General features: G+C 42.8%; 1 protein-coding gene across 2 annotated transcripts in view; it reads left to right on the top strand.

Annotated features, from left to right (window-relative positions):
• The window catches only part of NSUN2 (NOP2/Sun RNA methyltransferase 2), a 29,051-nt gene extending 17,884 nt beyond the window's left edge, over positions 1–11,167 (top strand). For both annotated transcript variants that reach the window (XM_080678425.1, XM_080678424.1), the window contains exons 10-19: positions 773–846; positions 1,683–1,813; positions 2,195–2,291; positions 5,232–5,416; positions 5,979–6,071; positions 6,635–6,770; positions 7,415–7,495; positions 7,846–7,984; positions 9,457–9,496; positions 10,229–11,167. In XM_080678425.1, coding sequence (XP_080534551.1) covers positions 773–846; positions 1,683–1,813; positions 2,195–2,291; positions 5,232–5,416; positions 5,979–6,071; positions 6,635–6,770; positions 7,415–7,495; positions 7,846–7,984; positions 9,457–9,496; positions 10,229–10,520 — 1,268 coding nt within the window. In that variant the 3' untranslated portion in view covers positions 10,521–11,167. The remainder of the gene's footprint in view (positions 1–772; positions 847–1,682; positions 1,814–2,194; positions 2,292–5,231; positions 5,417–5,978; positions 6,072–6,634; positions 6,771–7,414; positions 7,496–7,845; positions 7,985–9,456; positions 9,497–10,228) is intronic.
• The last annotated feature ends 10,245 nt before the right edge of the window (positions 11,168–21,412 follow it).

Genomic DNA, 21,412 nt, shown 5'->3' with positions numbered 1-21,412 from the left:
TATTGTCTGAGTTTTCATAGCTTATGTGTGGCTTTGTTGGTGTTTCCTCTTCTGTGAGGCTGTCAAATCAATGTCTGTGGCCTGTGAGTGGTAGTTCATGTGAAAGGTTTCCTGCCCCATCTCACAGCTTCTGGTAATACTGCTACTGTAGACACGATGTTTTTAAAACTAGGCTGTTGTCCTGATGGGCAATTTTAGAAAACTTAATTTGGGCCTAAAACTGAATATTTAAAAATTGCCACAGTTCACTTTAAAATGTTACTTTTTTGGTTTGTTAGCCATAAAGGCACGAAGGAGACCCAAAATCATCTGACTGCCATGTCTAAAAACCAGGAGTGGACCCTTAGCTGAGTTCTAGCCTGGTGATGCCTTTAAGGTGATTTTGGTTATGGAATCAGTCAGCCTTGGATGCGTCCTGGGACTCTGCAGCTCTTCCCTAGTTCAAGAGCTTTATTGAGCTCCAATTGACATACCATAACACTCACTGGTTTCAGCTGTACAATTCTAGGATCTTTAGTAAATTTACTAAACTGTTGGATAGCCCTCACCACAGTCCAATTTTACTAGTAGTCCATTCCCATCACCCCAAGCAGAGCTCTCCTGCCCATTTGCAGTCACTCCCTGTTCCCATTAGGAACCACAAATGTATGTTCTGTCTATACAGTTTTGCTCACCCAGACATCTCCTAAATATAGAATCATGCAGTATGTGATCTGCATCTCATTCACTGGGCATCATGTGGAAAAAATTTATTTTATTTTTTGATACGTAGGTGCTTTGGAGCTTGCTGATGTGACTTCTGAATTGCCAGGACTGAAGTGGATGCCTGGACTCACACAATGGAAGGTAATCTTTCTGTGAGGACTCTGCTCAACAGAGTAGGTACAACCCACCCAGCCTTCATAGTCCTGAAAGTTCTAAGCATCCACATTTGGGTTACTTGAATAATAGCTTTGGTTATGCTTTTTAGAATCAATTTCAAGATTATACATAAATAGTATGATTATACAAATATTTTTCTCTGGCAATGGAAGAGTTTTCCTGCCTCATTTTTCTAATTAGACATCAGCTTTGTTTATTTTCATCTCTGTAAGTACAGCTTTGCTTTATTTTATTGGCTGAGATTTAAGCTTTGTTTGTAATATGTAAGAATTCATTTTTCAGTTTTAAACTAGAAACAATATGAGGCTTGTGTTTTTTCTTTTTAAAATTCCACATGGAAAATGCTTTATAAAATAATTGTCCTGTTTTACGGAATAAACAGTTATTTCCCTTTTTTTTTTTTTTTAATCTTCACCCGAGGATAGTATATTTATTCCACTGATTTTCAGAGAAAGTGGAAGGCAGGGTGAAATAAGGAGAGAGACACACATCGATATGAGAGAGACACATTGATTGGTTGTCTGATGCACACACACCTGGGGGCGTGGATTAAACCTGCATCCCAGGTACTTGCCCTTGATTGGGAATTGAACCCGAGACCCTTCAGTGCGCAGGGTGACATTCTAACTACTGAGAAAAATAGGCCTGGGCTATTTTATCTCATTTTTATCTTTGCAAATAGTCTTCCTAGCTTTAGAGAGAAATGAAAATCATCATTTATCATTTTTGAGAGCATGTACACTGGCCCCTTTTTATTAGGTAGTGCTGGTGATTTAGAATCTTCCCCTCTCATTTTGCAGGTAATGACAAAAGATGGGCAGTGGTTTGCAGAATGGGATGAGGTTCCTCACAGCAGACATACCCAGATTCGGCCGACCATGTTCCCACCAAAGGAGCCAGAGAAGTTGCAGGCGATGCATCTAGAGCGGTGGTGAGTTTGTGGGGCTCTCAGAGTTTGGGGACAATGGGGAGGTTGGGCCCTCCGGCATTCCTGCGAGGCCTGGGCTGTGCCTCTGGCTGGCCTCAGGGATGTAAACTTTTCAACACGTGAGAACTCCATATCTGTTAGTTGCTGGCATTGAGCCTTTGTGAATAATGAAGGTAGTTAGAACCTAATGGTAATACATTAAATACTGAATTAATTTTTTGCATATTAACACATTGGCCATTCCTTGAGTGAGGGCTGTGTGAATATTAACAAGACATCACTTCTCTATCACAGGTCATCTTTGTAGTACTTGTCTTAATATTTAATACTAAAAGAATGTATTTTGGATCAGTTAAAAAGTGAGAATTGTGTTGTTTTTTTTAGTCTTAGAATATTACCACATCATCAAAATACTGGAGGGTTCTTTGTGGCAGTATTAGTGAAAAAGTCTTCAATGCCATGGAATAAACGTCCACCAAAGGTAAACGTCTTCCAAAATACCACAGCATACCATGTGATCTCTTTGTGCATTCAAGGCAGGAGCTGACAGAGGTCAGTTGGAACGTGTTTGGCGGGGGGGAGGGTGGCTGGGCCTGATGGTGTGTGGAGGGATCCATTTAAATGTTGAGTTTTCCAAACGAAAAGCAATTTCTTATAAGGGATATGTAAGTGGAAAAGGCAGACTTTGGGAAATTCATTTCTTCTGCACCTTAAATGTAATTATTTTCTTTTTAAGATTCTTTTACTGATTTTTTAAACATATTTTTTTTTATTTTTTATTGATTTTAGAGAGGAAGGGAGCGGGAGAGAGAGAAACATTGATCAGCTGCCTCTTGCACGCCCCCCACTGGGGACCGAGCCCACAACCCAGGCATGTGCCCTTGACTGGAATCGAACCTGGGACCCTTCAGTCCCCAGGCCGATGCTCTATCCACTGAGCCAAACCATCCAGGGCTTGATTTTTTTTTTTAAAGGAAGAGAGAGAAAGAGGCTGTCTACTGCATGTCCCCCCAATGGGGAATGAGCCTGCAACCCAGGCATGTGCCCTGACTAGGAATCGAATTGGCAAACCTTTCAGTGCACGGGACGCCGCCCACCCATCTGAGCCACACTGGCCAGGGCTTAAATCTAACTCTAATAAAAATTGAAAACATGTAAAGACTGCTCTGTGGCTCAAAATCAGAGTATCCCCCCACTTTACCCCCAAACTGGCTCTGAACTCTAATTCCCTGTAGGTTGGTTCCGCTTAGCCCATTTCAGTTTGATGGAACTCTGTTAATCTCAAGCCTGTGTTCACCTTGGCTGTGAATAATTACAGTTTGTCAAGGCCTAGCTAAAAAGAAATGGATTGGCCCTGACCTGTTGCAACGGATCTAAACTCTCTCCTGAGTCATTGTAAGGGCGACTGTGAAGCAGAACGGCTGAGAAAGGGCTGCCTTTCGAGACTTGACACAAAGTTGTGATTTAACATGTACTCTCCTCATCAGTTTGGCATTATTTTGTTAGTTTGTATGTCAGCCTTCATAGAACCTAGCCTGGAGTCACAGTCTGAAGGTCTGCATTTCTTTCAGATCCATGCTTAAAAATTAGGATAAATAATGCTTAGACTTTGGAGAAATAGTAAGTAAACAGTTTTCTGGGATATGGCTAATCCAGATTAATATAGGATTATACAGCCTCAAACTGGCCCAGGATTGGAACTGGCACTTTTGGGCAGTCACCATGGCATTGGTGTTAGGCTAGAGAGCGTTTCCCTTAGAGAGTGAAGGTCTCTGTGTGGTGTTCTTGACTCTAATGGGTCCCTAACTCCCTGGTTGGGAGGAGAGCTGGCCAATCAAAGCACTGCTAACAGAAATGGAGCCCCAGCCACATGTGTAGTTTCGGTTTTCTTGCAGCCTCTTTCCCCAAGAAAAGTGAAATTAAACATTTTTTTGTTTACCCTGGTATATTTAAAATGTTATTTCCATATAATCAAAATAAGTTATTAATGAGGTATTTTATATGCTTTTATACTAAGTTTCTAAAAATAGTATAGATATTACGCTCTAAGATGCACCTTTACACTAGACACTTCTGCAGGGGTCAGACAACTGTACCACACGTAGGTTGAAGGTCTGTTCACATAAGTGTACTTTAGATTCACTTGGATTTGGGGCTATGTTGACATTTTGTTTTATAATCACCTATGTAAATGGGTTTTGAACTTTTAAATCTGTCTCCTCTGCTGTGGCATCACACTTTTTAGAACAACTTAGTGTCATTTAAATATTCTCCACTTTTCTTATCATATCAGTTTCTTATTTTGTTGTGTAAATATATTTTGGTTGTCTGTGTTACTGGGGCCTTTCTGAGGTTCTTCATATTCAGGATTCTGGGATCTAGTTGAAGTGAAGACGTGTAGTCCAGAGTTTGAGTCAGGGAAAGCCGTACTGGCACAGTGCTGCTGGTGTTCTGGGGAGGGCAAGATTAGATCGTTGGGATGGAGCAGAGAAAGCTTCCTGGAGAAAAGGGCATTTGAGATGGGCTCTGAAAAAGAGGCAGCATTTCAGGAAGCGAAGATGGGGGTAGAAAGGATGTGGGCCACTGCTGGCCTTGCCAAGCAGTTTCAGGTGATGGTTTTTTCTACATTTAAATAAACAGTTCTCTGGGAGGCAGTGTTGTATAATGTTAATAGCTTTAGAATCTCACCGGCTAGTCCACTTTACAGCTTTGTGAACTGGGGAACTTTTCTGTGCTTAGGTGTCTAATTTGTAAGCTCACTTCATAGGGACTGGGAATTACTACTTTTACCTATCTTGGGACTTATTAGAAAGGACATACAGTTTTAAATAATTTTTCATTTAAGACTATATAAAAAGTATATGAGCATTTAACATAAGTAAAACATTTTGCTCCTTCTCAAAACCACCTTTATACCTTTGCCCCAGTTCAGACAGTTATTATTCAACAGGTATTTCCTTGGTCCCTGGAGGTACATTCTTCTGATTTTCACCGAAGTTTCTCCAGGTGCTCTGGAACAGTATCACTATCCTTTCCTACGTTGTGATTATTCCTATACTTGTCTTTTCCGCCCTGCCTACAATTTAGGGATTGCGTTGACTCCTTTGCATCTCTCAGTGTGCCTTATACAGAGTGGATGCCAGCAGCATTTTAAATGAAGACAAGCTGGAATTGTCTGCCAGCTGTTTATGCTTTTTATGGGATTATGGTAAAGTGATTTTAACCTCAAAGAAACAATGTCCATGAGTTCTGTTTATAATAGCAAGATGTTATATTTATAAATAACAGTAAGATGTTATATTTTCTACAAAATGTTATAGGAAAATAGTTGAGATTGATTTTGTGAGTTCCATGTTATTAACTTTTTGTAGCAGTGCAAAGTGGATTGGAGTGTAAATAGACTTACTATTCCCTCTGACAGCTGCAGGGGGAGTCTGCGAAGCCAAGAGACCCTGTGCAGTCCAGCCCTGCAGGTCCCATGGAAGAGAAAGCTGTGGGCCCCTCGGAGCTGGAAAGGAAACTGGACACTGGAATTGGTGATGCAGAAATAATAGAAAGGACTGAGGATTTAAAGAATAATGGAAATAAGAAAGATGGCGTGTGTGGGTAAGAAACATGGTTCTGCCTTGAGCCTAACATTCTAGTGGTCTTCCCAGCTGTGTAGATTGACTGGGATCTCAGAACCTTTCCTGTGATGGTTTTTCAGCAGGCAGTGTGAGAACATTTTGGCTGGCAAAGTACTCAGTTCAGTGCTAAGGAACTTTTTTTTTTTTTTTTTTTTTAATATATTTTATTGATTTTTTACAGAGAGGAAGGGAGAGGGATAAAGAGCTAGAAACATCGATGAGAGAGAAACATCGATCAGCTGCCTCCTGCACACCTCCCACTGGGGATGTGCCCGCAACCAAGGTACATGCCCTTGACTGGAATCGAACCCGGGACCCTTCAGTCCGCAGGCCGACGCTCTATCCACTGAGCCAAACCAGTTTCGGCGCTAAGGAACTTTTGGTGTGGGTGCTGCTGTCTGTTGTCTGCGGGGAGAGATTTAAGACCTGAGGAGGCATGTGTATAAAGCCCGTGATGCACAGAGCTGGGGGTAAGGGTTGAAGACAAGGAAGAGTGTGCTGTTTCGGATTTCAGATGACTGATTTCATCCCAATTCCTTTAGTCCCCCTCCATCGAAGAAAATGAAGTTATTTGGATTTAAAGAAGATCCATTTGTGTTTATTCCTGAAGATGACCCATTATTTCCACCAATCCAGTAAGGATTAATTCAGTCTTTTTTAATTCTTTAAAGAAATTTACTGTGGGGTTATAAATGTTTAACTGGTAACATTTAACCATAGTTTTATTTTTATCTAGCTCTGTATAGCTGTATTTTTACTTTTTAATTGCATGTTTTAGCTGGATGAAACTTAGGGTGTGTTTACTGAACCCTTCAATTTAAAGTGAGCAGTAATCAGAGAAAATAGACTGCCCAAAGGTAAAGACAGTGGAGAGATGGAAGAACTCGACTCAGATCCTGAATGTAAATTACTCAGTTAAATTACGAAATCGGTGGCCAAGGCTCCTTACTCAGTTCCAATTTAGGAGATGAGGAATAGTGGGGCTGGGTAGGGCCTTAATTGGGAATCTCCAGGCAGAACAGAGAGAAAAGATGCTTAGGATAACAGTCTCAGGTTCTCTCTTCCTTATTCATTAAGTTTTTGTATATATTTACCAGAATGGTCACTTACATTGTCTTGTTGGGGAGAATAGGGGGTGCTTAAAGACAGTCTATTAAATTTTGAATTACATTCATAAGCACCTCTGCTTTATTTGTAGGAAATTTTATGCTTTGGATCCTTCATTCCCAAGGATGAATTTGTTAACTCGAACTACAGAAGGGAAGAAAAGACAACTCTACATGGTTTCCAAGGAGCTGAGAAACGTGCTGCTGAACAATAGTGAGAGGATGAAGGTACAGGTCACAGATGGGGACTGATGCATAATTGAGGATTCCTGCTCAGGTTTCCTTGGGAGGAGCAGATCCTGGCACTGGCTCTCCTATGTCCAGTATGGGCCAAGGTCCCCAGAGCCCTTAGCAGGCCCAGGCTGTGTAGCCTGCGTCCCTTCTGTCCCACTGTCCCTCTCACTGTTTGTGTCATGGGAGGTAGGTGTCATGGGTTTGGAGAGTTGGCTGCTGCTGCTGTGGTATGGTGTTGTCATTTCCATTTTCTATAGAGTGTTTCTACTTTTAGTTCCCTGTTTCCATTTGCTTTACTGTTTTTCTAACTTGTTTTTCCTTTGCCTATGTATTTAAGGCATTGTATCTCCAAGTGTTGTCTGGAGGTCAGTGAGGTCAAAGTAGTTTCATAACATTGACTAGGACTTGGTGCCACAGGGGCTTCCAGGGGGATATGATCCTTGCTCCTGATAGCCCATAGAATGTGCTGACATAGTCTTGCATTTTCAAAGTTTCCTGGTCTTCAGAGGTTCTTCATTTCTCTTTTCCTTCTTTCATCAGGTACTTACAGTTCTGCCTTCTCAAGGTAGAAGGGATTATTTTAATTGATTATCCTGACTTTTACTTATGTGTGTTTCATCATATTTTTTAACTTATAGGTTATTAATACTGGGATAAAAGTCTGGTGTCGAAATAGCAGTGGAGAAGAGTTTGATTGTGCTTTCCGGTTAGCACAGGAGGTAATTTGGGGAACAGATTTGGACAGCACCAGCCACGAATAAATGGGAAGCAGTTGGGCACAAATAGGAGCTTCTGAGCCAGCCCAACAGGTCTGGATGGCTCAGAGCTGGGATGGCACTACCAGCCATTTGAGTCTCACTGTTGCACTCTCGGAGGCTGGGTTTCCTGCTCTGGGAGAGTGTTTGCTTACAGATTATTACAGGTTCCGGGCAGGGGGTGCTGCACCTGCCCAGGGCTATAGTGAGGTGAGGCCTGGACATGGTCCTTGGAAAGGCCCTGAGGACAGTGGGTGCTCACTTTACCGGGTGATTGTTTCCATTCATAAAGTGACCTCTCTTTGTTCCCACAGGGAATCTATACATTGTATCCATTTATTAATTCAAGAATTATCACTGTATCATTGGAAGACGTTAAAATTCTATTAACCCAGGAAAATCCATTTCTTAGAAAACTTAGCAGTGAGGCATACATCCAAGCCAAGGACCTGGGTAAGCAGTTTGACTTGCATGGAGGCCTCACTAGTCCTTATAAAGACAGTACAGCTGTGGGTGTTTCCTCTTGTTGAATCTTTCTCAGTCTTATATTCAATACATTGTGACTGTCTTACTGACTGTCAGTTTCCAGAGGGCTTTGTGGAAACATAATTGGCCTCAGTGTATTGAGGATCAAGGGCACCCCTAGGGTTGCTCTCCTTCCCCAGACCCTGGGAGACCCTGCGTCTCCCAGCTGCCATTGATGGTGTGCAGTTATTAGAGCCTGGCCAGCCCACCAGCCGGAGCTCCATCACTGCCCACCAGGAAAGGTACCCGTGTAGCAGCAAAGAATGTATTTTTATCAATCCTGTTAAAGCAGAATATGCAGACTTGCTATGGTGTTGCTAGCCAGCCAAAATAGATTCTCACCAAAACACTGTTGATTTTATATTTCGTAAACCTCCACTTAGATCACTTGAGTGATGTTTTCACTTAAGAATAAAAATAATTCTACTCTTACTAATTTTTAGTTGAATTTATTGGGGTGATATTGGTTAATAAAATTATATAGGTTTCAGGTATACAATTCTATACATCTGTGTATTGTGTGTTCATCACCCCCAAGTCAAGGCTCCTTCCATCACCATTTATTGGCCCCTTTACCCTCTTATACCTCCCCCCACACCCCTTCCCTGTGGTAATCACCATACTGTTGTCTGTCTGTGAGTTGTTTTTTGGGTGGGGTGGGGGAGTTCTTAATCCCTTCACCTTCACTCTTAATTAACTTTTATGTGTTCAATATTTCTGGCTCAATTTGATGAAAACTTGAACAAATAGGTTATTGAGGTCATATAATCATTTGTTTTACATTTATAACTGGAGGCCTAAAGAACATAGCACATGCTTTGTTGAGTCCGCATCCTCTTGTCTCCTCAGGCATAACCTCAATTTAGAGTAGAGATTATTTTAAAGGATAAAGGAGCCATTTGTACTTTTTTAATCCTGTAGATCAGTGGTCGGCAAACTCATTAGTCAACAGAGCTGCAAACAGTGGCTCGAGAGCCACATGAGGCTCGGGAGCCGCAGTTTGCCGACCACTGTTGTAGATGATTGCAATATAATTTTTGATATTTTTTATGTGTTTAATGCTGTTTCTGGGAGTTGGAGCTGTTATCTAACCTTGAACTTTGAGAATTAACCAGTAGTTAGTCCCACCTCCCTTGTGTCTGAGACTTGCTGAGTAGCTTCACCTAAATCCCAGATGGTCTGGCTTGGTCCTCTCCCACAATGTCCTGAACCATGTTGTTCTGACGGCCCCTACTTGGTACTTAGTTGGCTGATGCCTTCAGGTTTTTAGAAGAAAAGTCCTTTCTTCATTGAGATCCTGGAGACACCAGAGTGTAGATTATTTCTTGTTCTCTTTCCATATAAACAGAGGTGTCCACTGACTAGGAAGCTTGGCCAATGCTTGTCTGTTTCTCTTCCAGTTAAGGGGAGCGTCGTCTTGAAGTACGAGCCGGATCCTACGTAAGTGGGGATGTTCTTGCCATCTGGCTTTGGTGTTATTGTTGGGGGATTGTGGGTGTGCTTAGAAAGAAGCCTTTTATGAATGTTTCTTAAAACAATATAGGGAAAATTCAGAACTGAAATACTACATTCTTGTATATCACTATGAAAATATGTTTTGTAGAATGTTCAGCTCAGGCCAAACATATTTTTATTTAGATAATAAAATGCATAGTATGTGTTCTGTGTGCTTTAGAAACCTAATCCTAATTTCTGTCTTAAACAGAATAAATGGAAAGATTGAACAGGTAAGAGAGATTGCGTTCTGCCTTCTCTTCCGTTGGTTCAGTGCCTGGGTTACCTGTTAAGCATCAGTGCTGTTCTAGCGTGGGGCCTGGGGGTCCCCTGTGGCTCACAGGGGACCAGCCCTGCTTTCATGTAACCACTGGCACTTGACAGAAATGCTTGGAGGAGTAGGTCCCAGATTGTCAGCACTTCCCAGGAACGGGACAGAGAGCTCGGGTGGCTTCCCAGAGCACCCCAGCTAGTGAAGGAAAAACTGGCCAATTTGAGGGTTTGATGATATTCAGGGAGGAAGGAGGAAGCTGATCTTTGAGAAAATCCATAGGATCACAGACTGAAATGCCTTCCCAGTGGTTTAGTGGTATAATTTTTTTGGAGAGACTGCATATTAAACCTCTTGGAGGCAATGATGAAAGATTTAATACTTACATGAAGCCACTTTGTTTGTAGGAAACCAGATACCCTGCAGTGTCCCATTGTGCTGTGTGGATGGCGGGGAAAGGCCTCAATTCGAACTTTTGTGCCCAAAAATGAAAGGCTGCATTATCTCAGGATGATGGGGCTGGAGGTGTTGGCAGAAAAGAGGAAAGAGGGGACTGCTCTGATGGACGAGAGTGCAGCCAGCTCTGGACCTCTTGAAGATGACGAGGTGAGTGCCGACCAGAGATCAGAACAGACTGCCAGTCCAGACGCCACCAGCACAGGCAGTGACTCGGGTGGAGGGGCCACTGTGCCCCGGTGAGGAGACTGCGGAGCCTCCACCTTGGTGTCTACAACCAAATCCAGAACTTTGGACCTGCAAAGTACATATTTTTAAAGACTGGAAACTGACGGAATGATGGAAGCATCTATGTATGATCTCATTGCTGCTTTCATAAGGAGTTTACTAAAAAAATATTTTTTTAGTTTGTTAGAAGTTGCTCACTTTACTTTGTTCTTGGCAAAACTTGGTCCACTGTACCTGTTGCAGGTAGTAGAGTTTCACAGTTAAGTCTTAACTTCCATTGAGAAATATAACTGCTCTTATAGAAATTTTCAGGTCCCCTTTGTTGTGCCTATATTGCTCTTAAGTCCAGTATTTCTTTTAATTATTTATAGAAAGAATCTATATCTCCTGATGAGTTGTTGGAAACAGCATTATGAGCTTTATTATAATTATGTTAAGTTGCACCATAGCAGTGCGACATTAACATGCAGTGAGGTAAATATCTGAGGTCTCAGATGACTTCTGTGCCTTTGTAATAAAGGGTAAAATAAACTTTGTTGGAGTAAAAGCTGTATCGTGAATTGTGATACTCATGTGCTTTTGTTGATGGAGTGCTTTGCACTTTTAATTTTTAAATGGTGTTTGGGATCCTTGGAACATTTAAATAAAGAGTTAATGATAAACGTGTATGTGTGTATGGCTTGTTTTAAACCTTCATGAGGCAGAAGGAACAGACTTGAAGGGCTTCCCTGTGGTTTGTCTTTTATCCTCTAGAGGGCAGTATTAGTGCTGCAGCTACAGTGAGACAGATCTGGGTAGATCAAGGTTCACTTACTGATAGCAATTTGAGAAATTTGCCCAGAACTACAGGGTTAGAGAGCCTGTAGGCGATGTTATTCAGGCTGCACGACTATTTCAGTTTATCACTTATTACATTCCTGCTGTGTATCAGGCAGAGGTCTGGGGTCTGGGACACGGCTGATCATGACAGACAGTTTCAAACTTTGAAAAAAGCAGGGTAGTATGTGAACCTTCATGTTCCTTTCACCTAGCTGTCACACTTATTTAACACAATCTTGTTTTATTAATACCTCTCTTTATTTCCCCATCCCACCTACTTACTTGTACTATTTTAGAGTAAATTGCAATAGATAATAACCTTTTTAAAAAATTAACCTCACTGCCCGGCCAGCATGGGCTCAGTGGTTGAGCATGGACCTATGAACCAGGAGGTCAGGGTTCGATTCCTGGTCACGGCACATGCCTGGGTTTCGGGCTCGATCCCCAGTATGGGGTGTGCAGGAGGCAGCCTATCAATGATTCTCATCATTAATGTTTCTATCTCCCTTTCCCTTCCTCTCTGAAATCAATAAAAATTACATGAAAAAATAAAAATAACCTCACTAACTTTACATCTAAAATAGTAACAATTTCTTAATATTAAATAGCTTACATGAAATGTCTATATACTGAAAATATAAGACATGGAAGAGAGATATTGAAGACAAATATATGGGAAGATATTCCATGCTCATAGATTGGAAGAATTAATATTGTTAAAATGCTACCCAATGTGATCTACAGATTTAATGCAATACCTATAAACATTCCAATGGCAGTTTTCACAGAAATAGAAAAAACAATTTTAAAATTTGAAACCCCAGACTCATAATAGCCAAAATAACCTTAAAAAAAAGTAAAACTAGAGGCATCATATTTCCTGATTTCAAACTATATTCTTTTTGGAAAGCTATAGTAAAGCAATATGCTATTGGCATCAAAACAGACACATAGATCCATAGTACAGAATAGAGAGCCCAGGAATGCATCCACTCCCATATGGCCAATTTTCAACAAAGAAGCCAAGAATATACAATTGGAAAAGAGCCTTTTCAATTGTGCTCAGAAAACTGGATAGCCACACGCAGAAGAATGAAACAATCTCTTACACCATACATAAAAAACTCAAAGTGGCCAAGACTTTGGTGTAAGACAAGCATGCGGCCCACAACGAATATTTTTGCGGCCCAGCCAATATAACAGTATGTAAGAAAAGTTTTAATAAAAATTTTGTAACTTAATTTTTACAATATCCTGTTATACATAATTATTAATAACGAACTACAACGTTCGCTAATGACTGATCACTATAATTGTGTTGCAGTCATTTCCCTTACGCGCCTATGCGCAGGTGCCCATTTCTCTCCACTAATACTAACAGCGAATATTTTAGCAGCCGATTGCCATGTCATTAGTCTTGGACTAACTTGTTTGGTGTGCGCAATAGGAAATATTTCACTTTCAGAGAACAAGAAAAGTAGGTTTATTTGTGTTAATGCTTATTAGTTTGTGTAGTTATTCAGTGTCTAGTAAGTTAATGTTCAAGAAAAAATACTAATTTTTATTAAAATGTCCTATTGTTTTATGTTAACAATTACCTCAGCCCTTTGTATTCAGCATTTCTCTATCGAAATAAACCTACGTTTCTATGAATATTGAAGCTTTTGTTTTTTTGTGGCCCATATAACCTTAAACCTTGTTTATTTGGCCCGTGTTAGCCTTTGAGTTTGATATGCTTGGTGTAACACCTGACTGATATCAAAACTAGAGTTCAGACATTTGTGTATGTGCTTGGCTGAGGAGCCACTGGGGCAAAACCCACAGGTTGAAAACCGCTAGCACGGTCGCCTAAGACCATGGGAAAACACAGATATTTACATTACGATTCATAACAGTAGCAAAATTACAGTTATGAAGTAGCAACGAAAATAATTTTATGGTTGGGGGTCACCACAACATGAGGAACTGTATTAAAGGGTCGCGGCATTAGAAAGGTTGAGAACCACTGACTTAAAGGGTCTCTTCTCTGTTCTTTCACTGCTAAAACAAGAGGCTCCATATAGTGAACTTTGATCTCCCTTCCAGCTCAGAAGATCGGTAGTTCCATGGGTGGATACTAAACAACACAACTGCAATAGAGTTACATTGAATACAGTGTGTATGTGTGCGCGCGTGTGTGTGTGGACGGGGATTTAAACCATCACCCAACTCCAATAAGCTAATTTTTACAGTCTTGGAATGGGGAAGGCTTTTAAAAATATGATCCCAAATCCAGAAACACGAAAGAAAAGATTCATAAATGCAGCTACATAAAAATATCCTGTATGGAAAAACACACCCTATAAAATAGTCAAGACAATAGACAAATTGAAAGGCTTGTCAAATCAAAGGGTTCAGTTCTCTGATAAATACAGTGCCTTCAAATCAAAAAGGGAAAGATCAACAAGCAGAGAAATAGGAAAAATATGCAAATACTAGCAGCCAATAAATGTGAATTATGTTCAATCTCATAAGAGAATGCAAATGTAAGCAGTGAGATACAATTCATCCTTTTCTCTGTAGCACAGTATTGGCAAGGCTCCCTCGCACATTGCTGGTGGGGGTCCATAGTGATTACTCCCTCTGGATGACAGCTTGACAATCCCCATCAAATTTAGAGTGCTCATATTCTTCACTCGGGAATTACATTTCCAGGAACTTATACAACACATTTTGGTGAGTGTGCAAGTTTAAATACCCCAGTATGGCAAGAGCAAAGGGTTGGAAACCACGGGCTAACAGGAAAGTGATGAACTAGATCATGTGTCCATGATGGAATAGTACTATGTAATGGCTAAAAGAATAAGGCAGCTCTGTATTTACTGGTATGTATCTTAAGTATACATTGTGCAATAAAGCAAGGTGAAGAATGGCCCAGATAGCCTGTCAACATTTCCATTTTGACAGATACCTCGGGAAGGAGAGATACCCAGAACTTGTCACTGCTCTTATCTCTAGGGAGGAGACTGGGCATCTGGAGGACAGGAATTGGAGCGGAATTTGTTGTATACCTTTAAATTTTGTTCTGTTGCATGTATTGCTAAAAATAGATACTTTAAAATAATAATGCTGCTAAAGACTGAATGTCTATATCTTCCCAGAATTCATATGTTGAAACCATAATCCCCAATGTGATGGTATCTGGAGATAAGGACTTTGGGGGGTGATTAGGTTAGGAGGGTGGAGCCCCCATGATGGGTTAGTGTCCTTATAGAAAAGACTAGAGACTCGAGCTCACTTCATCTGTGCTCTCCGTCATGTGAAAACACAGCAGCCCCACGAGGACTGGTCTGGGAAGTGGTGTGGTGGTTTGAGAAGTACTTGCAGACATCTGGAATGCTTTAAACTGCATCCACTCAGTGCCCTACCTCCCCATCACAGCATCTGAGTGCCCAAGCAACTTGGAAGGCCTTGTAATCTAGGCCTTTCTTCCCCCCAGCCTCTCCATTGTCATGTGCCTTTGGAACCATTGCCCTGGGTGTCACCCACAGCAGAGAACCCTCACACTGGCCTTGGCAGTAGCTGAAGCTCTGTCACCAGGTGACCAGGAGATACAGGCACACACGCCACAGGCCTTTGCTGTAGTGCATTCCTAGATGCGCCTTGAAAGGCAGCTTTGAACTCAGCTTGAAAACATTTTTTATGTTATTATCAAAACAACCATTTTCTTTTGTCTCTTGATTTATACATTTAATTTAAATGTTCTATTATAAAATATTTCAAACATACAAAAGTGGGAAAACTGTACAATGAACCCTCCTCACATAACCATGACCCAACTCCAGTAAGTAACACTGCCCTTCCCCCCCATCCCCACACCCCCGCCCTACACACACACTCCAGATTGTTTTAAAGCAAATCCAAGTCATTCTATCACTTCATTCATAAATTTCTAGGAGAAAAGATGCACCACTTTCTCTTAACACACCATGTTCTGATTTTCTCACCTAAAAAGTGCAAAACCCAGAGTTGAATACTGTTGTGCTCCAGTGTTTGTTTGTTTTTTAAGGTCAGGATCTCAGCAGCTTTAAGGGCACAGCATGTCACTACTGTGTGTTCCCAGGGGACTGTCAGTTCCAGGAGGCCCTGTCAATCTTGTGCACAACTGGCTGTGTCTCTACTGCCTGCACTTGGGAGGCTCTGTAAACCCTCGTGGAATGACCGGGAATAACTGTGCTGAAACAAGCCATTTCCTCCCCATTTGCAGGGAACCAATTTCTTTCCAGGCTGCATTCCCACCCCCTGCAGGGCTCCACTTCTTGCTCTAATAAGCTAAATATCCCTGCAACGAAACCAGCTAGAATCCTAATTTTCTTCTTATTAGAAGTTGTCCCCCAAATGATTATCCAGCCCAATGGTTCTCCACTCCAGCCACCCATTTGAATCACCTGAGCAGCTTTGAGAACACCCTGGGGCCCTAGCCTAGAGAACCTGCCTGGTCTGGGTAGGTGGGTGGGGCCTAGGCACTGGGGGTTCTTCAGGGTCCCCAGTGGTTCTCATTAGCAGCCTGGGTGCAGACTGCTGTCCACCCATCCTCCAGGCACGGACAGGAGGATCAGCAGAAAAACTAACTGCTCCGGATTCTCAAAATCATTTGTTTGACCCAGTTTTTTCCTTTCAAGTCTAGGCAACAGCTGAAGCCAAACTATTAAGCCAGCAAGCACAGCTAATTGAAAACCACCAGGGGCCGCCTTTCCCAGGGTGATGGAATGGCTGCACTGGCCCAGCCCAGTCACCTGTGTCTTGCAAATGATTCCCGAGGTCTTCAAAGCAGGCAGGCCCCTTCGGAAGGTTAAAGCCTCATTTTTATTTCTTTTCTCTTCCACAGTGAAACCTCTTTCCCAGGAGACTCTACAAGCCAAACGGAGACCTCAGTGGGCATCACCTGGCTATTGAAGGTTAAGTTCAATTTAGTGGGACTTGCTAACATACACAGGAAGGTATGGTAGGCAGAATTCTAAAGTGACCCCCTCAAATTCCCATTCCCTAGTGAGCATGCCCTTTATAATCCCCTCCCATGACGGCCGGCAGAACCTGTGACTATGATGGGATACCAAGCCCATGAGGAAGTTGCACCTATCCTGGTTTATTTCAATGAGTCCAGCCTCTGTGTCTCCTCAGGCCATAAAATCCAGGCTTGTGGTACCAGATCAGTGATGGCAAAGGGGGAGGGTTGGCCACTGCCCTTCCCAGCCTCCTGTCAGGAACGGCTCTGGGTCCTTGTCCTTCCACATTCAGCTCCTCCATCTGACGTCCAGGAGCCCATCCTTCCGGCGGCCACTTCTCCGCTGAACCTGAGCCTACCTCCCTGCCAGCTCTCCTGGATGGCCAACGGTGGTCCCTGCTGCTGTGACCTCCCGGAGTGTTCTTGCTCCCCTCTTCCCACTGGGAAAAGTGAGATATAACTGCATATCTTCAACGATTCATAACAACGTTTTATAGTGAATATTTGTTGAGCGTTTTTGAGGCAGTAGGTAGAAATTTCATTCTCAAATATTTGAGGTCTTTCTATTACGTCCCTGTTTACAAAGGACAAACTAAGGCTTGGGGAGGTTTCACAACTCGCCTAAAGGGACCACACTGGATTCAAAAGATCATGTGGTCATGACTAATGTCTGAGGCCCTCCATGGAATACTATGGACTTCTGGGAAGATGGAGGCAGGAGCAGGTCCTCAGAGAGACAGAGATAGGAGTCCAGGAAGGGCTGCTCCTGAATTTCCAGGTTTATGTCGACTTCAGTGCCAGTTTGTCTTAATTCAGTTCTTGATATCTGTTCAAGTCCAAAGAAAACCCCTGCTCCCCAACATGAAGCTAAAATGAGCAAATTTGGTTTTTGTAAACAAATAGTAGCTTAAATAAAATAAGCTACTACTTAACAGTTTTTGCTTTTCTTTTTTTTTTTATAAGAAATTCCTATGCATTTCAAACAGGCTAGTGTGTGTGTGGGAAAACCTATAAAAGCAAATTAAAAACAATTCCTATTTTGAACACACAGCAATGAACGTGGCTATCTGTTGCTTACACATGCAACTTTGTTCTGTATCTAAACATTTTATGAAATGTTATGATCAGCACCTACTGTTTTGTCATCTGCATCAGCTCTAGATCACTAACATCGTTGTTGACCTTTTTTTTTTGGTGGCATAGATTTCATTGAATAAATGAGCCATAGTTCATTGGATTGCATATTGTTGAGTGTCTGTGTTGTTTTTGCTGTGATCAGCACTATTGCTACCATGCAGGAATAAGTCAGCAGTTGGCAAACACTTACTGGTTGATAAATTGACAGACTGGTCCATTAATAAGATGAAGATCTGTGAGACCACTTCATGGATAAGAAAATTCAGATCTTTGTGTGCCAGGTTTTCTAATCCTGGCTGAAGATTAGACGCACTGAGGGGGCTTTTAATAAATACAATGGCTGGGCCCAACCCTGGAGATTCAAATTTAATTGGCCTGGGTGTTCCTGTCATAAGCACTTTTTAAAAAAGCTCTTCAGGTGATTCTAATTTTTAGCCAGGGTTGAAGAACACTGAAATAGGAGTCTATAAAATGGGTGCTTGTTTATATTTTAATAACTTATGAAATGCCCCTCTTGTTTCTTTTTGAACGCCTTCCCATCTTGCTTACTGAGATGGCCAGGTTAACTTGAGTAGGTCCACCAGTGGAGACATAAAGTAATTTGTTTGAGAGACTTATTCTTTGCTCATTTTGAGAGATAGGAATAAAACTTAAACAGAACCAGGATAGTACAAGAGAACCAAATTGTACCCTGTAGGTGTGGCTCAGTGGTTGAGCATTGACCCATGAACCAGGAGGTCACCGGTTCAATTCCTGGTCAGGCCACATGCCTGGGTTGCATGCTCAATCCCCAGTAGGGGCATGGAGGAGGCAGCCAGTCAATGGTTCTCTCTCATTGATGTTTCTATCTATCTACCTATCTATCCCTCTCCCTTCCTCTCTCTCTAAAATCAATTAAAAAACATATTAAAATGTTAAGAGAACCAAATTGCAGGCCCATATTACTTATGAAGACAAAATAGCAAACTGAATGCCAGAGGGTGGAAAAATGATGATAACCCACACCTAAGAACTGCCTAGGAATGTAAGGAAGATTTAATAATAGAAAATATGAAAATTGTCATTGTTTTGAAAGAGAAAGACATCTTAGTAGATGTACAAAAAGCATCTGATAAAGCTAACCATTTTTGATTAAAAATAAAACTTTCTTATTAAAGCATGAGTAACAATAGTAAATGTTCTTAACCTGATAAAGTCTACCTGAAAATAACAAAAATTACCCTAGTGATGAAACATTGGAAGCATCACTTTAATATCAGCAACAATACAAGGATGTCCCATATCTCTGCTTTTTTTGACATTACATATAGAGAAAAGATATGCTAGAAAATGAGAGGAATTTGTCTTTATTTGCAGATGATATGATTATTTACAGAGATAACACGAAAGCCTATAATCATTAAGAAAAAAACGTGTTTAGCAAGGTAGCTGGATATAAAATTGACATACAAAAGTTAATATCCAAAAATGTACAATAACCTAACCCTAACTCCAAATTCAAGATACTAGTTGTCTCTGGGGGAAGAGGCAAAGTGATAATGAAAAGTACATGTGAAAGTATCAGTTATCAGCAGTGTTCTCACCCTTGGGTTGGCTGGTGAACTCAAGAGTATTCATTGTAAAATACAGAAAGGGAGATGCACGTACCTAATACAGAAGGCCTGGTATGCACCAGTGATGGTATTGTTACCTGCATTTAGGATGATATGCAGGCCTGATTCTGTGCATCTGAGGCCCAATTTTGTTTTTTAAAGTAGAGAAAAATGGAAAAGAAACCTTACTTTAGCAGAACTATCATATTCGAGAAGCACAGGAACTGTTTACAAGTCTTGTGGGTTGGCCTCAGTTTCCAAATCTCCCTTCGAAGATTGACAGACACTCTTGATTCAAAGGGTGCACTCTGAAAGACTGAAAGGTCCTTGAACTACAATGCTGTAAGTTCTTTCAGACAATCTGGATTTCTCCTCCCTGAGCAAATACACCTTTTTGTCTGCGCTGCTCTGGACTCTAGGTACAGAGTCTGCACGGGCCATCACACAGCTGTCACCAACCTCCTTGACACTGTTTTGCTTTTGTCTTTCTGGTCCCAAGAGCTTGTTGTAGATGAGGTCCAGAGTGTGTGCTGTGTAAATACTCTTTGAAGAAGTCCCCGCTGACATGCATTAATGGAACATGGAGCTGGTCTGGGTGGCCTTCCGATGCCCACAGTCTAGAGTGTGAGAGGACAGTCACCCTTGTTCCCAGCAGGTGAGTTAAATTGTGGCTGTGAGAGTGTCCAGTGGCGAGGCCTCCAGGGCTGGCAGCAAGGGTGACTTTTCCCACAGATCCTGGGAGCCTTTACCTTGGCTCAGCCTGGAGGGCAGTCAGCTGTGGCCCCGATGCTCCCTTCTGCATCTGGATCCTGGCCAGCTTCTCTCCAGCATCAGCAGCCATGTTCGGAGGTCAGAGATCCCCAGACCGACGGGAAAAACCAGGAGACCATTGAGCAACCAGGCGTCAGGATGTTCATTTAGAGCAATGAGCAAAACAGAAGGTACCTACCAATTCTCGATTCATTCCGTGTGACAGGGGGCAGGCAGGAGGTGCCAGCTGCAATGCTCCACTGGCTCCCCAGGAGGCAGCAGGTGGGGCAGGTGGATCAATGCAGACCAGGAAAATCATCCCATTGCCCAGGGCCCCACACCCATGTGCCTCGTTATGGCTCTGGGGGCAGGGTCGGGGGATGAAAGGGAGAGGGCTAGGGCTAGTGGAAAAGTGTGGACACAGGGTGGAGAATGTGCCTCAGCCAGGCTCCCAGTGAGGAGGAAAGAAGGGAGCCTGGCTCCAGGGCCCATGTGATAGCACTCACCCCTACCTCAGTCAAGACCCTGGGTCCCCCCAGCATCCTTGCCTCCAGGAGATGACCCTGTCTGCTCTCCAGGCCCTGTCCCCTGATGTTCTCTGGGGGGTTGGCTCCACAGGACTCTGTCCTTGGGATGTTATTCATCGATTTACCACTTCCCCACCCCTTAACCACCCCCAGCTCCTTCCCACCACTGTAGGATGACTACACTTTACTCTTAGAAGAAGGCAAAGTTAAAACCTTCTTTCACTCCGTTCCTTTGCAATCTGAGAACATAGCCTGCACCCACTGCCCACCCTTCGCCACCCCATTCACTGCTCAGCCCAGGAGCCTGGGCATCCCTGCCCCTCCACTGCCTTAGGGTCACTGAGTCACCAATTTCCTTCAAAAGGACCTCTCCATGTTTGGGGCAGATGCTGCTGCTTGTCTGTCCAGAGTTCACCCATTTTCCTTACCAATGGAAACCCAATTTTATCTGAGGCATTACTACGAATGAATGTTCCCAGTGCCCCTTGCAGCTATGGGTGGATGCTGGTCACTCCTGCGCAGCCCATGGAGAGGCAGCAAGGCCCACTCGGTTCCTCCCCCAAGCACCATCGTGTGTTTTTTTGGAGGACGGGGCCAAGCTCTCAGCTGGCAGGGGCTTCAGCCTAAGGGCTTCCTTGCAGACCTCCCTGTCTGTCCATCACACGAGGCACCAATCCCAGAGGGAGGGTGACGGGGTCCCTGCAGGGGTTCGGTGGCCATTCAGGTTTCACCTCTTCAATTTGTTGCCTGTGGACTGAGTCAAGGCATGACACCCAGGGCCGCTGGGCTTTCGCAAGGCTTTGCAGGAGGAAATCCCTGCAGCGTCATTGCTCTTCAGAGCGTTATGGGCTGGCTGTGCTGCGGGAAGGCCATTCTCTGTCACCTCTGCCAAGAATGCCACAAGCTCTTTTAGAAACACAGCTCATCTTGGCCAGAGCCCTGGTGTCTAGACGGCCAGCTTGCCAAGACCAAGGGCCTGTGTCAAGTGAAACTTGGGAGGTGGCAGACAGGTTTGGACCACAGAGCTCTCAGTGCTGACTCACCCCTAACCCTCCAGGCCGGGATAGGCATCTTAGAGAACTGCCTCCTCTCCCAGAG

This window comes from Plecotus auritus, assembly GCF_963455305.1.
Source record: "Plecotus auritus genome assembly, chromosome: 7".
Taxonomy (NCBI): domain Eukaryota; kingdom Metazoa; phylum Chordata; class Mammalia; order Chiroptera; family Vespertilionidae; genus Plecotus; species Plecotus auritus.
This window is presented reverse-complemented; position numbering and strand designations above follow the sequence as displayed.